This window comes from Canis lupus, chromosome 15 (assembly GCF_048164855.1).
Source record: "Canis lupus baileyi chromosome 15, mCanLup2.hap1, whole genome shotgun sequence".
Classification (NCBI taxonomy): Eukaryota; Metazoa; Chordata; class Mammalia; order Carnivora; family Canidae; genus Canis; species Canis lupus.
Genome location: NC_132852.1, coordinates 45,763,513 through 45,789,560, shown reverse-complemented (window position 1 = coordinate 45,789,560; position 26,048 = coordinate 45,763,513). Strand labels below are relative to the sequence as shown.

The 26,048-nt window shown below is 46.1% G+C and overlaps 2 protein-coding genes across 30 annotated transcripts in view; one reads left to right on the top strand and one right to left on the bottom strand.

Moving 5' to 3' along the window:
- The window catches only part of GALNT11 (polypeptide N-acetylgalactosaminyltransferase 11), a 51,413-nt gene extending 49,496 nt beyond the window's left edge, over positions 1-1,917 (top strand). For all 8 annotated transcript variants that reach the window (XR_012007808.1, XM_072776902.1, XM_072776896.1 and 5 more), the window contains 2 exons: positions 798-935; positions 1,177-1,917. Coding sequence is in view for 7 of the 8 variants with exons in the window: in XM_072776902.1 (XP_072633003.1) it covers positions 798-935; positions 1,177-1,308 (270 nt within the window). In the remaining variant the exon portion in view is untranslated. The remainder of the gene's footprint in view (positions 1-797; positions 936-1,176) is intronic.
- Positions 1,918-12,245: 10,328 nt separating this feature from the next.
- Positions 12,246-26,048, bottom strand: part of KMT2C (lysine methyltransferase 2C) — a 284,203-nt gene continuing 270,400 nt past the window's right edge. For 20 of the 22 annotated variants that reach the window (XM_072776881.1, XM_072776873.1, XM_072776878.1 and 17 more), the window contains 8 exons: positions 23,808-24,927; positions 22,757-22,893; positions 21,413-21,555; positions 20,974-21,142; positions 16,569-16,685; positions 16,138-16,211; positions 15,780-15,888; positions 12,246-14,195 (listed from right to left, as the gene is read on the bottom strand). In XM_072776881.1, the coding sequence (XP_072632982.1) occupies positions 14,103-14,195; positions 15,780-15,888; positions 16,138-16,211; positions 16,569-16,685; positions 20,974-21,142; positions 21,413-21,555; positions 22,757-22,893; positions 23,808-24,927 (1,962 nt within the window). In that variant the 3' untranslated portion in view covers positions 12,246-14,102. The remainder of the gene's footprint in view (positions 14,196-15,779; positions 15,889-16,137; positions 16,212-16,568; positions 16,686-20,973; positions 21,143-21,412; positions 21,556-22,756; positions 22,894-23,807; positions 24,928-26,048) is intronic. The other 2 variants (XM_072776879.1, XM_072776895.1) reach the window with 2 other exon arrangements.

Genomic DNA, 26,048 nt, shown 5'->3' with positions numbered 1-26,048 from the left:
AGAAGACTATCCTGCAAGATCTGTGCATCTAGAGAAAACCTGCTTCTGGGCCCACAGAGGAAATGATCCCAGCCCAAATGCTGTGGGGGATGATCTGGGATTAGAGTATAACGTCCCCTAGGACAATGTGATATACCGGCTCCTGTACAGCAGTGCTGCCCAGCAGATGAGGGACGTCTGACTGGGATGCCTGTGAGTTCCTGTCTGCAGAAGGCCAAGCCCGCAGGCCCATCTAGGGATGCAGACCACTGTAGGATTGTGAAATCTAGCATTAGAAAATGTCTACAATTGGGGATCCCTGGGTGGCGCAGCGGTTTAGCGCCTGCCTTTGGACCAGGGCGCGATCCTGGAGACCCGGGATCGAATCCCACGTCGGGCTCCCGGTGCATGGAGCCTGCTTCTCCCTCTGCCTATGTCTCTGCCTCTCTCTCTCTCTCTGTGTGACTATCATAAATAAATTTGAAAAAATAAAAAAAAAAAAAAAAAAAAAAAAAAAAAAAGAAAATGTCTACAATTTTGTGCTCAGTTAATTCAGTCAGTTACATTAAGTTCAAAGAACAAGTTAACCATTGTTTTGGTTTCTTCCTGGGACTGCACTCCTTTTTCCTGTGTTTGTTCATTCCTTCCATTTTCAGATAAGCATGTAACTCAGGTTCGTTGGTCTTTCCCTGCTTTATGCAATCATGTAGAATAACCCCATTCTTCTTCCACAGATACGTGACCTGTGCTACGTCTGAATTTCAAAATCTAAAGCAGAACCTGGATCTTTGATTTTGATCTTTGATTTTCTTCCTTAGATTTGGATTTATAACGAAGAGCACGAGTTGGTTTTAAATAACCTCCTTTGCCTGGATATGTCAGAAACTCGCTCGTCAGACCCACCACGACTCATGAAGTGCCACGGGTCAGGAGGATCCCAGCAGTGGACCTTTGGGGTGAGGAGCTTGCTGGTGAGGATGGGAGTGTGTGAGGAAGCAGACAGAGCTACGTGTGGCAAGTGCACTCCTGGTCCCCCTTGTAGAAGTTCATTCTGAGTTTGTAGTATCCCTTAAGCAAGCAAAACATCTGAAATAGTCCACACCTCTCCTGGATTTCTTCTCTACTACATTATGGCATAAGTTTTTTTTTTAAGTTAAAGCAATTAACTGGTATATTTTTCTTGCTACCTTTTTTCAGAAGAGTAATCGGCTATACCAGGTGTCCGTTGGACAGTGCCTGAAAGTGGTCGATCCACTGAGTCACAAAGGCTACGTTGCGATGGCAATCTGTGATGGCTCCTCATCACAACAGTGGCATCTGGAAAGCTAAAGTGGACGCTGTGGCTAGCATGGTAATTCCTCAGTGTTCACCTCATCTGTGAGCTGTGAGGCTTGAGAAGTTGCTGGTACAAGAAAATCCCTGATTTCCTGTTTAAATAGAACCATTTTTGAGAGGATGAGATGACAGATATACTAGAGACTGGAGCACAGAGTGATCATCAGAAAATGAGGAAATCTGATTTACCAAGACATTAACATCATTTCTGAGCTGCTAAGGAATTTCTTGCTTATGGTAAGAAAGTAGACTACAATTTTAACTCTATAAAGGGTCAGGTTTGGACAGGCCAAACCCAGGAGATTGACATTTCTGTTCAAACTTATTTATGCTTTTTAATCCCTTTAATAATAGAATGGCATTTGTCTGATCAGGAACTTGTCATGGTTTCCTTTTTTAGAAGGACTTCATAGGAAACAAATTTTTTTACTTCAATTATCATGTCCAAAAATAATTTCAAACAAACTGAATCCACATTACTTTTAACTTCAGAAGGCCTCATTTATAAGATTATATATTTAAGAGGCAGTTAACTATTATAAATTATTTTGGTGAAATATGGTACTATCGACATTTAAAATAAAGGATCCTTTTGATGATTTACATGGGACTTTTTGTCTGCTTTTCTTGTGTTGGGGTTTCTGATCTGCGTTGTGCTGTGTGTGTCATACGGTGAACAGGATACTTGGTTCGGCTAATGAGCCAATAAGCGAGGGCACAGCACCATTCTTTAGCTTGAACTGTGTGAATTTGACACTGAATGTCTGTAAGTTCACTAAAGCTGGCATTTGGGTATAGAGGTCAGGATCGCAGAAGATAGATCTCAGACCACCAAAAAACCCACTAGTACTGATAAATGAATTCAGTAAAGTCACAAGATACAAAGTCAATGTACAGAAATCTGTTGCATTCCTATACACTAATAATGAAGCGACAAAAAGTGAAATTAAAATCCCATTTACAATTGCACCCAAAACAATAAACTTAACCAAAGAGATAAAAGACCTGTACTCTGAAAATTATAAAACACAAAGTTCAAGATGATCCAAAGAAGTGGAAAGACATCCCATGCTCATGGATTGGAAGAACAAATATTAAAATGTCCATACTGCCTCAAGCAATCTACAGATTTAATGCAATCTTTTTTATCAAAATAACCAAAGCATTTGTCACAGAACTAGAACAAACAATCCTAAAATTTGTATGGAACTATAAAAGACCGCATATAACCAAAACAGTCTTGAAAAAATCAGAGGCATCACAATTCTAGATTTTAAGTTCTATTACAAGTGGTAGTAATTAAAACAATATGGTACTGGCATAAAAATAGACACATAGATCAATGGAAGAGACTAGAAAACACAGAAGTAAACCTACAATTATATGGGAAATTAATCTTCAACAAAGTAGGAATAAATATAATGGAAAAAGTCTTTTCCTCAAATGGTGTTGGGGAAACTGGTCAGCTACAGGCAAAAGAATGCAACGGGACCACTTTCTTTCACGATATACAAAAATAAAGTCAAAGTAGATTAAAGACCTAAGTATATAATCATTTTACAGCTATAGGTCTAGGTCTAGAACCATAAAAATCCTTGAAGAGAGCATAGGCAGTAATTTCTCTGACATTGGTCATAATATTTTTATAGCTACAGTCTGCTGAGGCAAAGGAATTAAAGTAAAAAATTGTGACTACATCAAAATAAAAGGTTTCTGCACAGCAAAAGAAATAAAAGGCAAGTTACAGAATAGAAGATATTTGCAAATAACATATCCGATAAAGCATTAGTACTCAGAATATATAAAGAACTTAACATCAAGAAACAATGCAATTAAAAATGGGCAGAAGACACATTCTTCCAAAGAAGACATCCAGACAGCCAATGGACACGGGAAAAGAAGCTCAACATCACTCATCATCAAGGAAATGCAAATCAAAACCGCGATGAGCTATCACTTCACACCTGTCAGTATTGCTAATACCAAAAATACAAGAAACGACAAATGTTTGTGAGGATGTGCTCTTGCACTATTAATTGGAATGCAAACTGGTGCAGCCACTGTGGAAAATAGTATGGAGGTTCCTTGGAAAATTGAACTACCCTGTGATCCAGTAATCACACTACTGGGTATTTACCCAAAAATACAAAAACAATTCGGAGATATATGTACCCCTATGTTTACTGCATTATTTATAATTGCCAAACTATGGAAGCAGCCCAAGTGTCCACTAATAGATGAATTAAAAAGATGTCTGTGTGTATATATAACAAAGTTTATACACACACATACAATGAATTATTCAGCCATTAAGAAAAAGAATGAAATCTTGCCATTTACAACAACATGTAGAGCTAGAGAATATAATGCTAAGTGAAAAAAGTCCAGAGGGATACCTGGGTGGCTTAGTGGTTGAGCATCTACCTTCGGCTCAGGTCCTGATCCTGGGATCTAGGATCGAGTTCTGCATCGGGCTCCTTGCAGGGAGCCTGCTTCTCCTGCTGCCTATGTCTCTGCCTCCCCCCCCCCCCCCCCGTCTCTCATCTCATGAATAAATCTTTAAAAAGTCCAGAGAAAGATATATGATCTCACTTATATGGAATTTAAAAACAAATGAGCAAAGGAAAAAAGCCAAACCAAGAAACAGACTCTTAATACAGAGAACATGATTTTTCATAATGAAAAAACAAAAATACAAATTTAGGAGTCACCTTTGCATACTGAAGATGTCCAAATATAATGGGAAGGGTTTTTCCTGCCAAAATTGTATCTCAGAGGAGACACAGTCTTAAAGGGTACTTTCTCAGTTATTTTATCTTAACCTGCAAAGCACCATATTAGAAAAATGTTGGAGGATAATATATTCTATATTTTATCTTTTGTAATTCAACTTCGAAGACCAGATGGTCCATACAGAAAGCAGCAAGATGGCAGATTAAACTGCATGCTGCATACAAGAAACTTTTTTTTTAAGATTTTATCTATTTGAGAGAGTGTGTGCACAAGGCGGGGGTGGCAAAGGGGGTGAACAGAGAAGGAGAAGCAGACTCCCTGCTGATCCGGGAGCCTGAAGTGGGGCTCGATCCCAGGATCCTGGGACCCTGACCTGAGCTACAGGCAGACACTTCACCAACTAAGCCGTGCAAGTGCCCCATGAAACTCACTTTAAATATGAAGACACAAATATGGTGAAATATATGCACGTGGGACACTAATTGAGAGACATCTGAAGTAGCTCTATTAATATTACAAAGATTTTGAAGCAAAGAACATTACTAGGGATGGAAAGGGTCCATTAGAGGAAATAATCCCAACATTATAATACTGAATAACAGAACTTCAAAGTACCTGCCACAAAACCCAATAGAACTGCATAGAAAAACATAATTTACAACTGTAGTAAAATTTCAACATACCTCTCAATAATTGATGAAATAAAGTAGAAAAAAAATCAGGTAGGATATAGAAGGCTTGATGATACTGTCCTCCAGCTTGACATGATTATCGATCATGGAACATTCTACCTGACAAGACCAGATAGAATAATGCCTTCTTTTCAATTACACGTGAAACATACCAAGATAGGTCATGTTCTGAGATGTTCTCAATAAATTCATACAAATCCAACTTGTGCAAATTATATTAGAAACCAACAGTAATGGAAGTCAATAACATACCTGGAAAATCTTCAAATATTTGAAAAATCTACCAGTAACACATTTTCTAATATCCTGCAGGTCAAAGGAGTTATAAAGCTGTTTTGAACTGCCTGAAAATGAAAATATAACCGACCAAAGACTGAAGGGTGCAGCTAGCAGAAAAGGATAAACGCTTAATTAAAGTCAAGGACTTAAGCTTCCACCTTAAAATAGAAAAAGGAAACAAGAAGAGCAAAGAAACAAATGTCAGAATAGAAATGGATGAAATGGAAAACAAAAATAGAAAAAAATCAAAGCTGGATCATGAACATCACCGAAGTGAAACAAATGTAAAGATACCCATGAAGAATATTATTAAGAGGCACATGGGTGGCTCAGCGGCTGAGCATCTGCCTTTGGTTCAGGTCATGGTCCCGGGGTCCTGGGATCAAGTCCCACATCGGACTCCCTGCATGGAGCTTGCTTCTCCCTCTGCCTGGGTCTCTGCCTCTCTCTGTGTCTTTCATAAATAAATAAAATCTTTTAAAAATTTAAAATTAGAAATACCATATAAAATTAGAAATACCAAATTAGAATCTAGTAATTCCACTACTGGGTATTCACCCAAAGAAAACAAAACCACTAATTCAAAAAGGTATATTCTCCTCTATGTTTATTGCAATATTATTTACAATAGCCAGGATATGGAAGCAGCCCAAGTGTCCATCAATAGATGAATGGATAAAGATGTGCGTGTATATACAATAGAATATTACTCAGCCATAAAAAAAAAAGAATGAGATCTTTCCATTTGTGAGAACAAGAATAGTCCTAGAGGATACTATGTTGTGAAATCCGAGAAATACACAATTTCACTTTTATATGGAATCTAAAACAATGAAGAAACAAAGCAGAAACAGACCCATAAAAAAAAAGAAAAGAAAATAGAACTAATAGTTTCCAGAGAAGAGGGAGGTTGGAGGGGATGGACAAAATGGGTGGAGTGTGGGAGGTACAGGCTTTCAGTTACGGAATGAGTGAGTCATGAGGATGAAAGGTACAGCGTAGGGAACATAGCCAGTGGTCTTGTCACGGCCTTTTATGGTGACAGATAGGACTCTGCCTGTGGTGAGCACAGTCTAATGTACAGACTTGTCCAAGTCGCTGTGTTACACACCTGTAATGTAACATTGTGTGTCAACTATACCTCATTTTAAGAAATAAAAGTAACTATAAAACTGACAAACTTCTGGATGCCTGAGTGGCTCAGTGGTTGAGCATCTGCCTTCAGCTCAGGTCATGATCCCGGGGTCCTGGGATCGAGTCCTGCATCGGGCTCCCCGCATGGAGCCTGCTTCTCCCTCTGCCTGTGTCTCTGCCTCTCTCTCTGTGTCCCTCATGAATAAATAAATAGAATCTTAAAAAAACAAACTGACAAACCTCATCAAAAACCAACCAAAAACAGACATGAATTATCCACATCAGGAATGAGAGTGGTAACATCACTAGAGATTCTACAGATGTTAAAAAGGATTGGATGAAAAAGCAATGGAAACTATCATTCGTTGCTGGTGGGAATGCAAAATGGTGCAGCCACTTCTGAAGGACTTTGGCAGTTTCTTATGAAACCAAACCTACTCTTACCTGACGGTCCAGCAACAGAGTTTCTGCTTACTGTATGATTCCACCTCTGTGACATTCTGGAAAAGGGAAAACCATGGAGACAGTAAAAGATCAGTGGTTGCCACGGGTCAGGGGAGGGAGAGGGGAATAGAGCAGAGAGGATTTTTAGGGCAATAAAACTATTATGTATGACACTATAAAGGTGGGTATAAGTCATACGTCAGTCAAAAGCCATTGACTATACAAAACCAAGAGTGAAAAAAAAAAAACCAAGAGTGAACCTTAATGTAAACTCTGGACTTTGGGTGATGATAGGATACAGGTTTATAAAAAAAAGTTTGTTTTTTTTTTTTTAGGTTTATCAGTTTTAACAAAAGTATTACTCTGACGTGGAAGATGCTCAGTTTTGCAGCCAGGGGATAACTATGCCCAAGTTTATGCCAGTAAATTTGATGGTTTAAATAAAACGGGCAGATACTGGAAATAAATTACTCAGCTTCTCTGAAGAAATAGACAACCTGAATAGCCTTACAGCTATTAAATAAATTCAATTTGTAGTTTAAAAACCTTTCCACAAGAGAACTCCAGGCAGATGGTTTCACGAATGAATTCGATCAAACAGTGGAGAAAAAATTATACCAATATTATACCACCACTTCTAGAAAACTTGTATAAATTTTTGATATTATGAGCAAGACTTAACTATTCATTTAGCAATGAATACACCAGAAAACTTAAGAGCAATATCCTTCATAAATATAGAAGCAAAATTTCCTTATAAAATACTAGCAAGTCAAACCCAGCAGTATGTAAAAAGGATGATACATTATGAACCAGTGGGTTTTATCCCAGGAACACAAGGTTCCTTTCACATAAGAGAATCAATGTAGTTTATGATGTTAATGCAGGAGAAAAGGCATATGATCTTGCAGAAAAACATTTGACAGGAATCAACACCTATTTGCAAAAAGAACTTAGCAAACTAGGAAAAGTCTTCAACCTAATAAAAGGCATCTATGAAAAAAACTAGGTGGGCTCATTATTAAAAAACAAGTGCCTGGGTGACTCATTGGGTTAAATATATGCCTTTAGCTTAGGTCACCATCCCAGGGTTCTGGGACTGAGCCCCACATCAGGCTTCCTGTGAGGACGGGGAAGATTGGGGGTGGGGTGGGGGGGTCTGCTTGCCCCTCCCCCCACTCATGCTGCCTCGCTATCATAAATAAGTCTTAAAAAGAAACCTGGATTTGGAACAAACCAAGGATGCCTGTCTTTACGACTTCCATTCAACATTTTTAGTGAAGGTGTTAGCCAGTGCAGCAGGCAATTATATAGTGTATTCACTGAAAAATAAAAGTGTATTTGCAGACCATAATCAACATTAGAAAGTCATAGGGAGTTTTCAAAAATACTACTAAACACAGGGAGTCTATCAGGACCACAAAATAAGAGGTAAACATACGATTGTACTTCTATACAAATGAACAGTTTAAAATGGGGAAAAAATGGTTATTGTAATTGCAATTTACAATAGCATAAAAAACATGAAAGTGTAAGAGTTGAGGAACGTCCGGGGGACTCAGGGGTTGAGCATCGGCCTTCAGCTCAGGACGTGACCGCGGGGTCCCGGGATCGAGTCCTGCATCGGGCTCCCCACAAGGAGCCTCCCTCAGCCTGTGTCTCTGCCTCTCTCTGTCTCTCATGAATAAATGTTCAAAAGAAAAAAAAGAGAAGAAAGAAAGAAAGAAGAAAGGAATGAAAGAAAAGAAGAAAAAGAAAAAGAAAGAAAAAGAAAAGGCGTTTCAGGGTCGTCGTCAGGAGGGAAGCGCAGCCCGGAGCGCAGCGGCGCCCTGCCTGGCACCTGCCGCCGCGGAGCCGAGCGGAGCCGACGCCGGACCCAGCCCGCGGGGGCGTTTTCAAGGTCATGAAGCCACAAGGCAGCTTCCGTCCCTGACACGGCGGAGGGCGCGCGCCCCGAGAGGCCTGTGTCCGGAGGAGGAGCCCCGAGCGGGCGGCGGCGGCGGCGGCCGCGTCCCCACAGCCAGGGGCCCGGCGCGTCGGGGGCTCCGGGCCCGAAATGGGGATAAAGACCAAATGTCCGCCGCTCACGACAGCCTCAGGGTGGCCGTGGACCCCTAAGCGCAGAGCGCCGCGCAAGTCGGGGGCGCAGGCAGGGAGCCCCGAGCGCCGGGCCCCACTGGGTGCTCAGCCCGTCGGATGAACCCGTCGCCCGCCCCGCCGCTCGGGTCCCGGCCCCCACTCTCGGCGGCGCTCCTCCCGCCTCCGCTTACGCCCGGGCTGCCCCGCTCGGGCAAGGGGCGGCAGGCGCGGTGACCGCGGGCGCCGCTCCCAGTCGGCGGAGTGAGAGTCCGCCCCGCGGAGCCGGGACCCGAGCCGAGGGGCACGGAGTCACAGGGGGTGACAATCGAAAGCCCAATCTGACGACTCGGAGGCGTGGCAGGGCTCAGGCAGGCATTAGAAATCTTAAAAATACGGTTGAGAGATTAGGAATGAAACCCAGGGTGAAGGGCAGCCCGGGGGGCTCGGCGGTGCAGCGCCGCCTTCAGCCCCGGCGCGACCCCGGGTCCCGGACCGAGCCCCGCGCCCCGCGCCCCGCGTCGGGCTCCCCGCGTGCAGCCTGCTGCTCCCTCCGCCTGGGTCTCGGCCTCTCTCTGTGTCTCTCAGGAATAAATAAATAACATCTTAACAAACACACACAGAAACAGGGTGAAGAAACATGACCCGCAATGCCTTGAAATAGTTTGACAGGAAGGAAAATTCTGAGTCCCAAGGACGTGAGCAAAGTTCTCCCGTCGGGGCGGGAGTGGCAGGATCCGGCTTGGCCCGCCCGCCAGGCCCGCACACGCACGAGCCTCCGGGCCCAGGCTGGCAGGCGCCGGGGAGGGGCGGCCGCGGCCGAGCCGGGGGTGCAGAGAGGAGGCCGCCGCCCGGGGCCCGTCCTCAGGCCCAGCTGACGCCCTGAGGCCCGCGGGAACAGGCCACGGCGACAGCAGGTTCCAGGGATGCCCAGGCGCCGCGGGGTCCCCCAAGGCCGTAGCCCAGCCACCGGCCCAACCGGCCTCTCCCCGGCGCGTGCCCGCGGTGTGCGCCCCGCGGGGCGGGCTTTCACTCCGTCGTCCTCGTGTCGCTTCCACCCTCTTGTGTCCCCGACTGGGAGCGGCGCCCCGGGAGCAGGTGGCAGGCGCCAGGCCGCGGCCCCCGCCGCCCTCATTCAGTTGAGCGGCTCTGGACTCTGGACCTTGGCTCAGGTCGCGATCGCAGGGGTGTGAGACCGAGCCCCGGGGCGGGCTCTGCGCTCAGCTGGGGGTGTGCTTGGGAGCCCCTCCCCCCCCTCCCCGCCCCTCCCCCAGCGTGCTCCTGCCGAAGGAAGACCTTTGAATAAATAAAGTAAGTTCGTCCTAAAAATGTGTCAAGAACAAGCTCTGAAAAGAAGAAACTGATCCTCAGCCGCCGCCACAATGAAGTCTACCAAACGCTAGAAAGGAATGCAACACAATTCAGCGCCCAACAGCATAGAAGCACAAATTCTGGAATCCGAGAAAAAATGCCAGACATGGAAAAGGCAGGAAAATGTGACCTGTCACCAGGAGCAAAGACCCATCAGTGAAGTGGGCCCAGAAGTAGGTGACAGGAGTGGCAGGTGGCGATACTGGAAGCTCGGTGTGCTAGGACCGAAATTTCTAGGAAAACTTCAGCGTCACGAGGAATGAAGCCGTCAAACCAAGGCTGCCAAGGCCACGCACACAGGGCGCACCTGAGCTCCCGTCGCCGCCGCCGGCCCGCGGGGGGCGACCGTGGGGGACGAGGCCAGCCCGCGCTTCCCAGCCCAGAGCCAGGGCCGCGGCGGGCCTCCGGCCTCGCTCCCCACACACCCGCCAGGGCCCGTCTTCCCCTGCCCCGGGATTAACGCGGCTATTTTCATTCAAACACTCACAGCCGCTGGAGTCACGCGGAGGTGCCAAGCGTCCGTGTGTCCCGGGGGCCCGGGCCGCGGGCTCGGGGGAGGCGGGGCGGGAGGGACGCCCACGCCCACGCCCCCGCCCCCGCCGTCCCCTTCGCGCGGCAGGACACCGGGGGCCTCGGTGCTGCGGGCGGGCCACGGCGGCGGCGCACGGGCGCGCGTCACCACGGCCCACGTCACCACGGCCGTGACCCCGGGCCGCGCGGAGGAGCCACGCGGAGGAGCCGCGAGCTGCACCGCCCCGGCCGCCCGCGTCGCTCGCCGCACCCTCGGGCACGGTGGCCTCGGCCCCCTGCGCCCCCCCCCCCCCCCCCCCCCGCCCCGGGGTCCGGGCGCCGCCGCGGGAGGCCGAGCGCGTGGGCGGAGACCTTCCCGAGGCGGCTTTCCGGGGGGAACACGGCCCTTGTCAGACGGAACCGCGGGGCAGAGCGTTCGCAGGGAGGGACCGCAGCGGGGCGCCGAGGGCCGCGACACCCGGCGACCCCTGCCGGCCCCCGAGGGCGAGACGGAGGCGGAGGGGGAGAGGGAGGGGGAGGGCGAGACGGGGGCGGGGGCGGGGCTCAGGGCGCGCTCGGACAGCCCGGGCCTTCCGCGGCCCCCCTGCCCCGCTGGGCACGAGCCCCCAGGTCCCGGCCGCCTCCCTCCCCGCTCACCTGCCTCCGCCCCCGGACCTCCGCCCCCCGCCGGGCCCCCACCCGCGTCCACCAGACTCCCCGGGGGGACCCGAGCTGGCGATGCCGTCACGTCAGGCCCGGGGCTTCTCAGGCTCTTCCCCAAGGCGGCGGGTGCCCCCAAGGCCCGGGGTTCCGTGGGGCCGGCCGGCCCGCGGGGGGGCGCTGGCGGTCGGCCCTCCCGCCCCTGCAAGGCGGCTGCCCCGAGGGGAGGGCGAGGCGTCGTGGCCACCGTGGGGCTGCGTGGGTCCCCCCTGGGCCGGTCCCCCCCTGCCTCCACCTGGTGGCCCCGCCGCAGGGCGGGTCGGTCCCACTCCAGAAGGGAGCCTGCCCCCACTCGGTGAGGACCAGGGCTCTGTCCCTGCGGGGCCGGGGCCGGTCCGGGTCCGGGTCCGGGTCCGGGTCCCGCGGGTGGAGACCCAGCAGGAGGTCAGAGAAGAGGCTGCAGGAGCAGCAGCCCCGAAGCCTCCAGCCTCCAGCCTCCGGCCTCCGAACCTCCAGCCCCACCAGGACTGCTGTTTCATAAATGGGAGCCACTTCCGGGGATTTTAAAAACCTTTTTGTCAGAGAAGGGCTTTGAGAATTTCTACAAACCACACAGTATAAAAGCTTATTTTGGGGTGTTCTTGAAGCACAAGCTAAAAACTGGTTTTAGGGACTCTGAGCTATTTTAACTCCTTGCAATCCCCTTCCATGCTAAATACACTCAGTACCATTAGGAATCCAGTCTCTATCACAGAATAAATTTAAAAGCTGCCTCAAAAAAAAAAAAAAAATCCCAAAAGACTAAATGGAACAAACAAAAATAGACTTGAAACAAGGCAACAGGCACCATGGATATTTTTTAATTCGGCCTTGGCAAACACCCCAAGGGAGACACCAAAGTTCCCGTCTTGATTCCGCTTCAGGGAACACAGTGTGTTTTCCATCTGGAACGAGCTGCAAACCAGTCACCTGGGAAGGAAGAGAACCCAGCTTGGCACATCGCCGGCCGGGCAGACACACACTCAGGCACTCTTATAGATGTAAAATATTTTATTTGTAAATGGTGATCTTCTAAATCTGTGTCCACAAATTCCAAAACCCATAACACTCTGTATACTTCAAAAAATTCAATTTTTGCCAACATTAGATACTATTATACAGAACAGAAAACAAAAACCCGGTAGGACAAATACTGGTAGGATGTCAGAATATTGTACAAGAGAAGAAAAATATTCAAGAAACAAATTTCATACAGCTATTTATCAAGAGAAAAATATATACAATTGATTTATTCTGTAAGATAAAAATACATCATGCCATATACATTACAAGTTCAGAACTGCGTCACTGATATACCAACAGTTTACAGCCCACTTGAATTGTGCACACAAAAACTTCATTTATACTTAGCCTGTGAAGTGTCAGTACCAGAATTTTAAGTACAAAATAAAAAGCTAACCTGGTTCAAAATGCTGATTAAGTTTCTACAAGCAAACACAAAACAGTGTGTGTGTGTGTGTTTTTTTATTAAAGAAATGTAAACAAACAGTTCATACAAACACATTTTAAAATTACATCTTCCAAAACCCTATTGTCGGGGTCCTGCAGCTGCAAGCGTGACCACATCGTTTTTTTTTTTTTTTTTTTTTTCCTTTTCAGATTTTTGTGTTAAATAGAAGGCTAGAATTAGGTTGGAGTCCTGCTACACGATCTGGTATGTTTACATGATTCTCTGTGGCTTGAAACAAAGTTCTAATCAAAACTACGTCCGCTGAAGAAAAGTTCAGCCTCCATTTGGGTGTATTTTTAAGCAGTTATTCACAGTTATCACAAATTGTAAGCACAAAAAAAACCTGACTGAAGAAGTAGGGATGCAACAATATAATATGAAAAAGTTAGTTTAAGTTACCAAAACAGCTATAAAAGTCGTAGTCTTAGCCTACACTCGGTTCTATCAGAAGGTGTATAAAACAATTAAGTACTAATAGACCGTAGTTTGCAAAAAATCCCAAATGCTCTAGGTTGAAATTTTGGTTATTACATAATTATAATGGCATATTTAATAACACAAAATTATATTGTGACATCCCTATGAACATTTTATAAGCACCCGAGCTGCTGCGGAGCCTGGTAGCATTTGGTCAATACTATTTTTTATACTGTATTTTTTTCTCAAAATATTTACATATTTGTACAAAGTAACAGGGTCTGTTAGTTCTGCAGGTAACAGCAGCAGCTTGGCTTTCTTCTAACTTTTATTTAAAAATAGCTTCATTCACTTATTCAATAATAAATACAAAAAGTTTCTCTTATTTTACAGAAATCAAAAACTACAATAAACTGACTCATGGAATCAAGTATTTAAATGTATTTTAGTGCAAGTTATTACCCCTTAGCTCTATCCCTAAGGAAGTCATTTCAGTACATTCCTTGTTCAGTGGTGTCTACTTTATTTTAAAAAATCTTTTAAGTCAGAGGGCCTGCCCCTTGTTCAGATAAGGCCGTGGCCAGCACTTCGGACGTCCCATCTCCCTTTCGCTGGTGATCTGTCTGTACATTCATAGGAAGACCCCGCTCCGGGGCCGGGCAGCCAGCGGCTCCTCGCCCCGACGTGTCTCCTCAGTGAGACGCAAAAACACAACACAAAACAAAACCCACCCACAGAAAGAAGGAGGAAAGAAAGAAGAAGAAAACAAAAGTGCTGGGCTGCTCCGGTGTCCCGGCCGCCCTCCGGCCCGAAGTGCTGGGGCGACCCAGACTCCCAGGAGCTAGTTTTCAGAAAGTCATAAAACAGGAAACAAAAATCTCTTTCCGTCTGCAAAATTCAAATGGTGTGTAGAATCGCTTCTTCCCAGGGACAAGCCGCCCGCTGCGCCACAAGGAATGCATTCAGTTCATCCACTTCCGGCAGTTCACAGCTCCGCAGTGACACGGGATCTTGTGCTGGTCATCCTCAAAGTCGAACTTGTAATCGTAGCAGAGCTGCCGCGGCAAAGACACAGACTGAGAGGCCCGGAGGGATGGCGCTGCCTCTGTGCCTCAGCCTCAATGCCAGCCGCTGGCTGGCCCAGCCCTGACCCTGGATCCCAGACCCCTGGAGTCCCCAAGGGAGGGGAGGCCGGAGGCCGGGTGCCTCTGCCCCCTGGGGTACCGTGTGCCCTGGGGAGGGGCTGCTCCCACCTCCAGCCTGCGGCTGGGGGCAGTACATCCGGGGTGGGGCCAGTTGCCCTGCCAAATGACATCTCTCACTTCCAAGAGGTCTATGCAGGGTGAGCCCGCCCAGCTGGCCCGACCCGGAGCCTAAGCCCCTGGCCCACGGCGAGGACTGCCGCTCTCCAGGGTCCTTCTGACCACATGTCCTATGCAGGCCCTGTCTGCAAAGACTTTTTACACTGGAAGGGAAGACACCGCCATGTACCGGGTAGCTTCTCTCTATTACTTGCAGAGTTCTTCAAGGAGATTCTCGCCACTTCATAGAAATGAAGCAGAAGCTTGCAGAAGTTAAGAGATCTACTCAAGAGGACATGGGCAGGAAGGGGAAGGAGGACCAGGAGCTCAGAGGTCCCCACCTGCCCAAGGCCCCTCCTGGTGGCTGGCACCATGCTGGTGCCACATAGGTTCTCTGATTTACTTGAGATATTCCAAAACGTGCCATGGGCCTTGGGTAAATTCTTGATTTAAAAAAGGAAATTCCAAAAAGATGACCACAAAAATACAAGAAATCATCACGTAGCTGTGTTCCGAAGTGGGCTGGGGGGAGGGTTCCCAACAGCATAAAGACACTCAGCCCCATCCCCACCTCTGCCCCTTGGGAGGGTCCTACACAGAGACCCACACTGCTCAGTGGCACCCAGAGCATCTCAAAATGTGTGTGAATTGCATTCGTGGGAGATAGATTTGGGAAACACAAGTATGTGGTCTAGACAGGTAATAACCTTAACAGGTGAAAGGCAGCCATGAGACCAAAGAAACAAAATTATCAAGTTCAACTTCCAGCATTTTCAAGGAGAGAAAAAATAGTAAAAGAGCCAAACTGTTTGAAAATCTGTTGAGAAAAATCTGTCAGCTTGTATTGATCCTAAGTGTGAATACAGGTGATCTGGACCCACATGCTGCCCCCAGATTGGCCGCCCCCAGCCTCACAGTGGTCTCACATGAGTCATAATGTTCCCAGACATCACAGAGGCCACAATCCCGTGACATTCCCCAGATATCCACTGGATGACAAGCAGACTCTAAGGAGAGGGATACTGCCAAACTGTGACCCCGGGGTAAAGCAGGAGCCCTAAGACACGGGAAAAAACTGCCACGTGGGTGAGGCGGGGACGTGGGGCTCACAGAGCACAGAACGAGGGAACCAGGAAGCCGGTACTGAATCTTGCAAGTCTGCCATGAGGAGGACGGGGCACTTGATGTCCAGGATGCCGTGAGGGCATGGCAACCTTGGACTCACACACAGAGTTTTCTAGCAGTAAAGACCCAGAGAATGCCTGGGCAAGATTACCTGGCAAGCAGCGACCTACAAGCAGGGATATGAGAGAGCAGATGTGATCCCAAGACTCTTACCTCTTCTCCTTTCTGGATCCTCCGGTTGGAGCTGATGATAATTTTGTGTCCTCTCTCAAAAGTCACCACTTCAGCCACACAGTTAGGTGCACACGAATGGTTGATATATCTGTAAGCCACCGTTTCAGAAAACAATTTATTATGAAACAGCTGGAAGAAGTTTTAAAAACCTTCGGTTCATACGGAAAACTCTTTCCTAGTTACATTTCTACCTGCCCGTTCGTAGAACAAGAATACACAATTTTAAATGAAAATTCTTTTCAAAGCTCATCTGCTCTGAATTTTCAATCCTGGACGCTGTCATTAGTGCATGGACCCACTGGGCACAACTTCCTTGACCAGATTCCCTCCGTCTCACCTGGCAGGCCCTCCGGTGAGTGTTGCATCAATCACATGGTCATTATCCATGCGGAACATGTACACGCCACGATTCTGAAAGAGAAAAGTCAGAAATTCCTCCACGTGCATGTTCAGAGCAGGAACACTTAGCTGGAAGTGAATGGAAACACAGCCCAATTGTAGTCACTGTGCATATCACACAACCGCGGTCACGCAGTGTGAACAGAGAGCAGCACATTGGAAGGTTGCTCGTAAGGCTCACTAATCTACAGCTGTATCTATGCAAATAGTAACACTGACTAGATAGGGTGAGGCTGATGGAAAAAAAAAGGAAAACACAAGAATATCTGGATGTCGCTTTTGTTCAAAACTGAATCTCGTAGACAGTCTGATCTGGCCCCCATATGCAGCTCTTAGATGACATGGGGACTGAGGGGGACTGGCACTTACCTGAGACTCATACAGCTTCTCTTTTCTGTTTGCAACTTCGTTTCGAATGATAGTCCCGATGTACTCAATGACCATGGTGTGCTTTTCGATGTCTCTAGCAGCATATAGACCCAGCCCCTGCAGAAGAAATAAATTAAAAATGGCACGGGGTAGGGGTGGGGGTAGTGTGTGTATATGTTCCTCAAAAATCACTTCAATTTCTTTGACAACAAACCTGATTCCCCTTTATACAAAGGCCACAGCAAAAGCTACAGTGAAGATTTCACCTGAACTGGTTTTTTAATTAAATATAATATCTGAGGGCAGCCCTGGTGGTGCAGCGGTTTAGCGCCGCCTGCAGCCCAGGGCGTGATCCTGGAGACCCTGGATCGAGTCCTGCGTCGGGCTCTCTGCATGGAGCCTGCTCCTCCCTCTGCCTGTGTCTCTATGAATGAATAAATAAAATCTTAAAGGAAAAAAAAATATCTGAAACAATCTTGCCACTTAAAAGTAATGCCATTACTATCTTGCTTTTCTAAATTCTGAAGGCATATTTACAAAGCAGTGCGCCACTGACTGGCTGCCACATTCCGCTGGATTATCCTATCTTCCATGTAATTCATGCTGAGACCCCACCAACTAAACAGCTAATAGCTTCTGGTATTTACTTTAACCCATTACTATTTCTAAAAGGATGTAACAGGACAATAACTTAATATATCAGAAATAGGGCAAACCATAAGGGATTATTAATACTACAGTCATGTTTCAGATTAGGCTAGGTTCCTGGAAGCCAGGGCAAAAGGAGAAGCAGGTTAAGTTACTCTGCTCTAATTACCAGGAAAGTTGGAAAGAAATGGAAGTTCTTCAGGAAGGCAACCTTCTCCCCTAAAGTTTTAAGGCCACAGAGAAAACACTGCACTGGCTAAAAACACTGCAGCAGGTCTCTCATTTGGCAGCTCGTACTGTATATGCTAGTGGTCTAATAAATCACACACTGTGTGTACCTTTAAAAGTTTTTAGCCTTGCAGATTCTGGAAAAATAACATACTGAAAAAAAAATATGGTTGATTTCCATGAATATTTGATATTTTCTTGTCAAGGTGTGGGTGCGTTTGCCTTCTCAACTCAAACTGCCTAGAAGACCACCACAGTAACCAAGCAGGGAAGAGCGTGTGCTAACTGGGGAGTCCCCTGGGGAACAGCCCCTGTCAAGTACCGCCGTGGGGCACATAGTACCAAGGGCTGATCTTAGAGACTCTGGTGTCAACTAAATTATCTTCTGGGGGAAAAAAGTTTTATGCAACTTATCTGTTCAATTCCAGACATAACTGAGGTGAAAGAATCAGAACACAAAAAAAGGAGTATGTCTAGAGATCAATATAGTTTGGTATAAGAATAGACAAGAAGATCAATGAAGGAGAATAGAGAATCCAAGTAAATCCACGCATATGGTGAAAATCTAATGTGTAATAGTTGTATAGTAGTATCACCATACTACTATATGGTGTCCTAATTCAGTGTAATATGGGAGAGTTATTAACTAAATGGTGCTTCAACTAGTTATTCACTGGAAGAAAATAGTCTTCAACATTTAAAATTTCTGAAATACAGAAATCCAAGAAACTACATATACAATAACATCTACTGTTTTTTTTTTTTTTTAAAGATTTTATTTATTTATTCATGAGACAGAGAGAGAGAGGCAGAGATACAGGCAGAAGGAGAAGCAGGCACCATGCAGGGAACCGATGTGGGACTTGATCCTTGGACTCCAGGACCACGCCCTGAGCCAAAGGCAGACACTCAACCACTGAGCCACCCAGGCGTCCCTAAAATCTACTGTCTTAACCAAGACTAGAAGCCATAGAAAATTATGTATATTTGACTATATAAAAATTAAAACTTTTATAAGTAGCTTAATAACCAAAGGGTGTTTGGTAGGGGAGCACATCTATTAGCACAAGTTCTTATGATTTAGAATATGGACAAAGGATGAATAGGTGATTCATAGAAGAGCAAATCCAAATGGCACATATGGCACATATGGCACATATGAAAAGTCGTTCATTCATCAGCAGTTAGAAACTGCAGAGATGGAAGCAGTATCAGTCTGGCAGAAACATAAAAGGGCAATAGCACTACAAATAGGAAAAGGAGAGAGAGAGTCTCCTAAATGCAGGAAGAAATGTGCAACTGTAGCCTTTTCAGAAAACTAACAAGGTCTGCTAAGATGAAAAGTACATACTTTTACACAGTAATTTCACATGTAGGAATATTCTCCAAAGGAGTGAGTCTGTCACAATACACGGGGATATTTGTACAAGATACTGATGGTATTTTGGGGGAAATGAAACAAAACAAATGTTCACCAGTTGTGGAACAGTTTAATTAATTACAGTTCATCAACATCAGGGAACATCACAGAGCCTTTAGGGAGAATCAAACAGAGCCACCTCAGTTGTCCTAGAGGATTCACTGAGGATTTGCAAGAAAAGGATGCTGCAGAAAAGTGTATGGGAATGACTTCGCTGATACATCTGTACACAGATGTGTGTGCACCATCAGGACAGTCACAGGGACCCCACTGAGCTCATGGGTTAAGAAATCACTGAAATGGGTATGCCTGAGTGGCTCAGCGGTTGAGCGTCTGCCCTCAGGGCGTGATCCCAGAGTCCTGGGATCGAGTCCCACATCAGACTTCCTGCAGGGAGCCTGCTTCTCCCTCCCTCTGCCTGTGTCTCTGCTGCTATCTCTCATGAATAAATAAATAAAATCTTAAAAAAAAAAAAAAAAAGAAATCACTGAAATGATAGTAAGGGAATAAAACCGATGTCAAGAAACAGGAATGGTAAAAGAGTGAACGAGCCATTTGGGAACATTTAAAATGGAAAAGTAACAGACGTAGCCCAGAAGAAAGACACACCAGAGCAGACCACTGGATTCCCCAGGAACTGAAGAGGTTCCATTCTTGATGCAACAGCAGAAAAGAAAAGAAAGATATTGTATTTGTAATTTAAAAATGTAGCATCAGACAAGAAGATCAAGAGCACAAAGAGCTCTTAGTTGATTTTTTTTTAAGCACAAAAGAAAGATTAGCAGATGTAGAAATCACAAAACAAGGACAAGAGAAGCAGACATAGAGGGGAAAAGGAGGGCTGTGGAGACAGAAGTTCCTTCCTGTCCTCCCACTAGTCATCTGGGGGCCCCACTGTGGGGGCCAAGCCAGAAGGCAGGTCCCAGGACCCCACTGCTGGTGTGGGGTCCACCCTGTGAGATCTCACAGGTCTGATATTTATCTATAGGTTCAAACAGAAAGAAACAGATAGGAACCTACAGAAGAATTAATACAGAAACATTCCTGAGACCAAAGGTCACAATGCTCCAGGCTGGAAAAGATCATCAAAGAAGGATGGACAGAAGGACGAAAAGGGGGGGGGGGGGGAGGAGTTGGGGAGTGAGGAAGAGAGAAAATGATTGAACCTAAGGCACATTTTTTGTAAAATATCCAAACATCACAAACAAGAAGATGATCCTACAATCTTCCCAAGAAGGAAAACTTCCCTACAAAGGAACGAGAATCCCCTTGAGCAGAGGCGACGGAATGTAGATCAGACTTTCATTGTAAGGGATCACACTGGGTGTGAGTGGGGCTAGGTGGATGGAGCGCAGAGGTGCCATGGCAGAGAAAACAGGGAGGCAGAGCCCAACAGTGGACTTGAGAGCTCTTCTGAGGGGGAAAGGCAACAGAACTCGAGGATGCTCTAGATCTGGGCATCCTGAGGCCAAGGTACACAGTTTGTGGATGGGGACCACTGGCAGGATGACTGGGCTTAGGGACCGAGAGGTTTGGCAAAGCGAGCTTTATACTTCCATCCTGGGACATCCAAGCGGAGATGCTGAATAGGCCTAGGGTTCCTTAGGTCTGCAGCTCAGCAAGTCTGGATCACAGATGTAAAGTAAATGCTTAGCCTACAGATGGCTCTTTCTCTAAGGTATTCTACAATCTACACACCAGAAAATACAGTGCTTTCATGAAAAAAGGCTTCCTTCCAAAAGAACTCCTCACATTGGAATATCTTTTGAAACTATTTTCATTTGTATTTTTCAGAAGTATTTGAAACAGCTCTAGTGAACTCTCCACAAATCCAGTGTGTGCCAAATACAGTGGTACCTGCTTCCCATGAGCCCTCATCAAGAAGCAAAGATGCAGATTCTGGAGGTAGTCCCATTTGAGGAAGAAAAGCATCCATGCTCAAAGAGCCATATTCGGTCACTAACCAGTGTTTGCAAACTAGCAAGAGATGACAGGATTTTTAATCCTGCAGCTGAACAAAATCCTTCTTCACCTACCGGATGTCAGTACTTTCTGATGGCTAGACCCCATCCTGTTGCTCCTCTTCCCAAAGACAGACTATTTCCTCACCTGGATACGAGACCGGGCCAGATAGACATTGGATTTCCACTCGGTCTTCATCTTCCGGTACTGCGAGGACTTGGAGTGGACAAACTGCTTACTGTATGGTGCGTTCAGCTCCCCCGTGACTGTGCTCTGAAAGGACTTGGATGTGCTGGTGCTGTTCAGGGTGTGAGGCCTGCACACAATGGCATGTCAACAGGAAAAAATAAAAGGAAAACTGAAGATATCTCCGAATAATGCCCAAAGCCAAGATGATTCAAATTCTTACTGACAGGAACATACATGGAAAGCCGCCTAGCAGAGCCACACGGCGAGTTCTCTAATGTGGTCGGCACGGACACAGCCAGAGACAGCAGGGTTTGTAAGCAGCAGACAAATCAAGCACAAAAACCACTAATACGCCTAGAAACCCTGGGCTGTACTATGTGAAGTTAAAACAAAATACCTTAACACAAACCTCTTGACATGGGCACTCATTTTAGGTTCAGAACGGGCACAGCCTGTGGGGTTAACGGCAAGAGGGAGTTCCATGAGAGGGTTGCGGCCATACCGAAAGGTGTAGTTCTCACAGGCCTCAACCCCAGGGAGCTGCAAAGGAGTGAAACAGACAGAAGGTTAGTTCATGTGATGAGGACTGTGGACGACCCTAACGCTGACCAAAGGATGGCCTATCTGGAACCTTTGTGGAAATAACTAGCCAATGTATTCCCTTGGCACAAAATGGTCTTTTAACTTATGTTAACATAATTGGCCTGCACTCAGATTTATTTCAATATTAATACAGAGATTTCACTTTCAAAGTGAAACTCCGTAAACGCTGACAAATGCTCCTTGAAGAAAAATATTAACCCACAGAACCACCACAGGCCAACCAACATACATTGCTGTGTGACCTTAAGATCTGATTATTCCAATCCAACTTACAACTTAGTGCTTTCAATTTTTATATCTTTATTTGGAATTTAAAAATTAAATATAGTTAAAAATCATTGAATATGGTTTACTGTCTTGATTTCTCACTTCTTCAATTTGACTAAGATGAAGTTATCACATTCAATGTCCCAAGAGTGTAGGTGGTAATTGAGATTTACTTGTACAGTAACTTCATGTTAAGGGCCTTTCCTAGAATATACTTCTTGTGGACATACTTCACTATAGACTTAAAAGATCATTTAGGCAGGACTCTACCAAAAGAAGCAAGTAGACATATAACTGTGGCTTTTGAGGTGTCCTCTGCTTCTCCAAATAAATAAGTAAATAAAACAAAACCCACCAACTATCGATGATTTTTTCTTGTTCAAAATAATGCCTTAAAATCATACAATTTCCCCAAATTGGTGAACTTGCTTATAATCTTAAAATACAGGTAAGGCCTGGTACTCCTCCTGCAATCCAACTGCTCTGTGGTGACCGTCCCCAGCACGGGGGCGGGGGGGGGGGGGGCGCGCGCGCGCAGGAAAGTGGGTGTCAGGGAGCAGGTACACCAGCATCCCCCCACCCATCCAGCACTGCTTGAAGGCCAAACAGTGTTTCTGTCTTTCTGTCTGCCTTGTCTTCACCCTTGAAGAGAAGCTGGAACTTGTGAGCCACTCACTAAGGGAATGTTATCATTTACTGTGGTGAATCAGAGGTGCCTTGAGAGACACGAAGAGCGCCAGGAGCCAATGCACGGGCAGAGCGCCTCCTCAGCATCCTGACTGTCACAGCCCATATTAAAACAGTCACACTGGGAACCACCAAATGCAATCAGAAAGGCAATCCCGACGCCACAGCTCGCTGAGGCACTCACTGACTCCGCGATCCGTGCCACTGCAGACACTGTTAGCCCAAACAGATCTTCTCCCTTTAGATAGGCCGGAAAAAGCTGGAGCATTTCAGACTGTTTCCTCACACATGCCACGGGCTCCAAAATTTTATCCCAAACGCCTACATACGGCCGAAACAAACAAAAACAAAACAATTTAGAACAAACCTGCCCTCTGCTAAACAGAGGGGAAAACAGGATGCAGGATAAAACAAGAGCAAAATAAAAACTGACCAACCACTTGGAGACTTACCAGTTTCCAAGGAAAGCCTTGGAGGTGGGGATCTAACAAGCCCGGTATTACCTACTTATCAAATGGCAGTTTATTTTGAGGAGAAGAATGTGTTACGTTAAGGAAATTAAACAGTGAAAGTGGAAAAGAAAGCTTAATGTAACAAATTCACACAAGAACTTAATTCATTTTCATACTAGGCATATAACTTTACATTTTTGACTGATTTAGTCCAATTAGCAGTACCTAAAAGTAAGTTTCTCTCCTCTTGGATTTAAATTAAAATATTAAATTGATATTTCATTAGAATTATCTTCAGGGCATTTTCACACATTTTTTTTTTTTAAAACTGCCAGACTTTTAAAAAAAGCAATTCCCCTGTACTTTCTGCATCAATAAAATGACAGCTTATCATCAGAATTAAATGTCCAATTTCTAGCTCCAAATCTGTTTAATACCTGGAATTCCTCATAAAAGACAATGTACAGAATCTGCTTTACATATGGTCCCTGCCTTCTGACATTAGGAGGGTACCCAATGCAAACAGCAGGCAATGTTCATCTACAAATCACTGTTTGATGTATGGACAAACACATACTCTGATTTAGAGGAAGTCTAGCAGGTGCTGAGAAGATGACAGGCAAAGAGCAGGTATAGTAACACACAGAAGCTATGAGTTGTGTCTGTAAATGAAAAATCTGTATCTGTCTTCATACATTATGAAACAAACAAGAGAAAACAAGGAAATACGGATGTAAAACATTTGATAACGTGCTGTGTAGCGCACACACATGTGGATCTTACCTTTAGGAGAGGAATCACTTAAGACAAGATCTTCATGGCCTTGCTCTACAATTCTGATCACGAACACTGGGCGCCCATCTTTCTCCTCAATGGAGCACAGGTAACGGCAGCGCCTGTTGGCGTAGCGGGTGCTCCAGTACAAGCGGCTGGCTTCATAACCAACAGGAAAGAGTGCTTTAGGGGAATGGAACGCTTGCATCTGCTGTGGCAGCAGCTGACCAATCGTATGGAAGATGAGGCTTCCAACACGGAAGGTGTGGTCACGCTCCCCACGCTGCACGATGCTGGCGATTTGTCGCACCTCATCACGTTGAACATAGACCCGCCTGAAGACTGCAAAGTAACTTAATTCCTGCTCATGAATCCCCTTTGGTTTGTGCATGGGACAAAGCATAGTTTTATCCTTAAAAAACATGCATTGTGCTTTAATGGCGCAAGTAAAGTGATAGATGTTGGTACACCGAAATCGGTGACATCCGCTGGTGGCACCCATTTTATGGCAGAAGACACATTTCATCTGCAGACCCCTCCTTAGCGCCAGCTCCACGTTTATCAGGGCCCCAGCCTGGGTCTCATAGACCTCCGTGGACCACAGCGCACAATTCAAGTGGACCCACAGGTCTAAGTCAAGGTTGAGCAGTCTCGCTGGCCCGTCTGTCAATCCATCACCTTCCTCGTGACAAAAACAACACTTCCGGTAGTCTTTAGGCACAGGGTCAGGTTTAAGGGAAGTGCCCAACTTCTTCAGAAACTCATCTATTTCATCCTCACACGGGGGTTTGAAACTCCCCTTGGGGATTACGATGTGAATGCTCCACTTTTTCCACTTCATCCCTCTCCACTTTTTATTGATCGGCCTACAATCTTCAAACCCGCCGTGGACAGTTCTGAGCCGAGGCTTTAACTTGACTGTTACCTTGAGCTCATCTGGCTTTGCCTCTACTTTGGCTGCTTCAAACGCCGGAGGGAATGTGATGGGGGGTGATGCCGGGGGAGACACTTCCTCCTGAAGCTGCGGGAGGCAGTGCACATCAAGAGTGGAGATGTTGTTGCTGTACTGGTGAAAGGCTTTGGAAGGCATCTCTTTCACCGGAGACTGCATCATTGGAGGGGCGGATTCCTGCACAGGAAAAGGGAAGAGAAGTAGGAAGAGCAGCTCTTCTCAGGGCAGGAAGCCAAGTAGAAGGGTGTCACAGGCCTGTGCCAGGGTGGGGGTGGGGGTGAGGGGGGGTCTCTGGGGGAGCGTGAGGGGTCATGTGCAGCAGAAGCAGATGCCAAATACTAAGGTGCTGGCTAACGGGGGCAGGGCAGTGTCAGGAATCCCTCCCCAGGCCTTCTCAACAAGGCTGTATCTCTAGAGAGAATTCTGCTCCTGAACTTTCTTGGACACTCCTCTCTAGCCATAATAAAGTCAGAAAAAAAAAAATCAATGCTGAAGAGAGGTGCTAGCTAATTTCTACAATGGAATGGTATTTTCTGTTAAACCAACTAAGAAATTCGGAACATAATCTTCTCTGAGCTTATCCCCACTCTCTGAAATTTACATTTATTAATCTTAGGCTGAATTGATTGGCATAAATGTGAAAGAAGGGGCAGTACAGTAGTCCCCTACCAGCATACATCTTATGTAACTCTTCCCTGAAGCTGGCCAGCTCTGATCCGGCTGCCAGAAGAAGTAAGAACAGGGACTTTCTCTCTGGGTACCACGGGCTTTGCTGTGCTCACATACCCCCTCCACCTGGGTATCTGAGGAGACACACTTCACATAAATCTAGGAACTGCAGTACAAATTTAAAAATTACCCACTAAAAAAGCAATTCTTTCTCTTACAAAGGTTGACATATATTTTTTTAAATATTATTTATTTATTCATGAGACAGAGAGAGAGAGAGAGAGGGAGGGAGGGAGGGAAGAAGGGAGGCAGAGAGAGGCAGAGACACAAGCAGAGGGAGAAGCAGGCTCCATGTAGGGAGACTGATGTGGGACTGGATCCCAGGACTCCAGGATCACGTCCTAGGCTGAAGGCAGGCTCTAAACTGCTGAGCCACCCACGTGTACGTGTCCCAAGGTTGACATATTTTAACTTATTTTTCTTAACATTTTATTTATTTTGAGAGAGAGGGAATGAGTTGGGGGCGGGGACTGGGGAGTGTGGGCAGAGGGACAAGCAGACTCCCTGCTGAGCAGAGAGCCTGACACAGGATTCGATCCCAGGACCCCGGGATCATGGCCTAAGCCAAG